The 2890-nt window shown below is 40.0% G+C and overlaps 1 protein-coding gene across 1 annotated transcript in view; it reads left to right on the forward strand.

Annotated features, from left to right (window-relative positions):
- LOC107704571 (solute carrier family 12 member 2) overlaps positions 1-2890 on the forward strand; it is a 20108-nt gene continuing 17218 nt past the window's right edge. Inside the window, 2 exon segments of the mRNA XM_074187071.1 lie at positions 1-357; positions 360-650. Coding sequence (XP_074043172.1) covers positions 205-357; positions 360-650 — 444 coding nt within the window. The 5' untranslated portion in view covers positions 1-204.

Below are 2890 nucleotides of genomic sequence, written 5' to 3' on the forward strand. Positions count from 1 at the left end.
GGCGTTGATTCTGACCTAAACTCGGTTTCATCGAGGAATCTAAGGTTTTTTTGAGGGAGCACAAGCCAAATCCAACTCAAACTTGTGGCAGCTCTGCTGTCAATCAGCGTCGGTCGGTCACGAGTGTTGTTACGTCTGACTGATTCTCTGTAGTAACTGATGAACCGTTACCGGCGCTCCATGTGATTCTCCATCATCTCCATCATGTCAGATCAGCCCTCATCTCCTCCAGCCGGACACAAACCCGCCCTCCGGGCGCCGGGGTCCTCTCAGAGCCGCTTCCAGGTGGACCCGGTGGCGGAGGCGGCGGCAGCGGCGGGCGTCGCTCCTAAACGCCGGGATCTCGCTCCTCCACCGGTGAGGAGTCCAAGGGCCGGTTCCGGGTGGTGAACTTCTTAAGCCCGTCTGACGCCGCGCCTGACGCGGGTGTGAACGGAGACACGGTGCGGAGCGAGGCGAGTCTGCATTCGTCCACCGGAGGTCTCAGCCACTTCTCAGACACGCACTCCAGCACGTATTACCTGCGGACCTTCGGGCACAACACCATCGACGCGGTGCCCAACATCGACTTCTACCGGCAGACAGAAGCTCCGCTCGGGGAGAAGCTCCTGCGACCGTCGCTGTCGGAACTCCACGATGAACTCGACAAGGTTTGTGCTGAACTTCATCTCTCGCCTGACGCTCTCAGTGATGTACTTTTATGCTGTGTGGCTGTGGCTTATTTGTGCACTTGTTGCTCGGGTTATAGGGAGCGGGGCATGTTGTCACACGATTTACTGGGTTTATTTTAAACTTATTGTCTACAAAATGAGGTAAATTGTAAGAATATGAACGTTCTGTTTATTAACACAATAATACCTTTTAATAATAATACCAGTTTGAAATACTGTCCGAAATTAAAGCCATCACTTTCAAGACTAAAACCATTAAAAAAAAATGCGTTACTTAATAAAGTAATAAAGTAAACGTTAACTGAAATAAAATGAAATAAAAATCAGTTAGTTACTAAAGCAACATTTACTTTTCATTTAACTTCCAAAAAACTTAAAACTTAAAAAAATAATTAAAGAAGATATATCAGGAATATATATATATATATATAATATACAAAATTAATAAAAATAACAAAAACACATAAAATAAACTAAAAAGTTGACTAAAACTAAAAGTAAAACTGAAAATACAAAAATAAAAACTAATTCAAAATATTAACAAATAGTAGGCTATATCAATGAAACACTGCTCTCAGAATATTTTAGATGTATGATATTTAAAGGGTTTCCAGCAATAATTAAAACTGTTAAACAATAAAATACAAAGCAATTCATGAGACAGCAAATGTGTAAAAGATAACTTCCAAAAATATCAAATCATATACTATAATAACTAAACTAAAACTGAAATAAAGTAGGCGCCGATATACAGCAAAAAACGTAGATAAAAACGAATAAAAACTATATAGACATTTTCTACAAAAAAACTAATGAAAATGACAAAAACACACAATAAAATTACTACAACTCTAACTAAAATGAAAATGCAAAATACAAAAAGGAAAATACAAAAATGACCACTAATTCAAAATATTTAAAATAAATTATAATAGTATCTCAATGATAGCCTACAGTAAAATGACAGCATTTTAAATGTGCATGTGTAAATGTAACTAAAATATCAAATCATCATTTTTGCTCACCGAATTCTGATTCAATATGAATGATTAATGATTGTTTTAAAAACCAACATACAAAACATGCACAGCTAGAGAACAAGCTTTTATAACTCAAACCTGAGCTCTCGTGCCTGTGACAAGTAGCCCCGGTCTGATTTCCTATATGAAGCCCATTATGTCGTTCTCTCTGCAAGCACTTTATTATTTAAAATTACATGCAGCATAAATGTGATATTAAAAGCTGTCATCAGGTCATATTCAGATGTGTTATTGCAGTATGGGTGATGTGTGTTGCAGCTGATTCATCTGTATGTTTCTTGGCTGTAAGTTGAGTGACTCGTGTGACGTCAGACACACACAAACACACACACACACACACACACACACACACACACTTGCACGCACACACCTCAAAGGCTGAACCTGTAGTTCCCTTTTCAGTGTGGGCTGCTTTTCGGATACAGGCATGATGAAGAACACTCTCTCTTTTACACACACACACACACACACACACACACACACACACACACACACACACACACACACTTCTCCTCGGACAATAGTCTCTCTCACACACACACCCACTCCATGCAGCACCATGAGCGATCCGGGTCACGTCACAATGTCAGCGTGTGACCCGCACGTCTCTGTCAAAGACCCAGTGTCCCCCGAACATCACCGGACATGTCTGAGTCTGACAAAGCATGTGTGTTAACCAGGACTCACACAGTAAAACAGCTCAGCTCAGAGTTAGTCACTGACTTAAGGCGAGACACTACAGGTGTCTACAGGTGTACACACACACACACACGCACACGCACACACACACACACACACACACACACACAAAACCAGTGTGTTTTCATGCACTGGTCAGTTTTGAGATTTTGCTTCCATATCAAGTCTCTTCTTTCAGACTAATGGAAAGAAAGCATCCAAAACACACATTTAAGTGTTTATTTCAATGTGCTTCATCTATTTGCGTCTGTACACTGTAAAAAAAAAATGACTTTAAAAAACTGTAAAAATGCTACAGTAAAAACCTGTTAAATGGTTAACGGTAAATCCCCCTACTATATACGGTGAAAAACTGTATTGGACATTATATGTAATTTTACGGTAGTATACCATTTTTGGAAGTGAAAAAGACCGTCTAATTTACAGTGAATAACCGTAAATTGACATTCCCAGAATTCCCTGCGTTACATTTCAAATTTG

Source organism: Sinocyclocheilus anshuiensis, unplaced genomic scaffold (assembly GCF_001515605.1).
Source record: "Sinocyclocheilus anshuiensis isolate Anshui unplaced genomic scaffold, SAMN03320099.WGS_v1.1 scaffold1614, whole genome shotgun sequence".
Lineage (NCBI taxonomy): Eukaryota > Metazoa > Chordata > Actinopteri > Cypriniformes > Cyprinidae > Sinocyclocheilus > Sinocyclocheilus anshuiensis.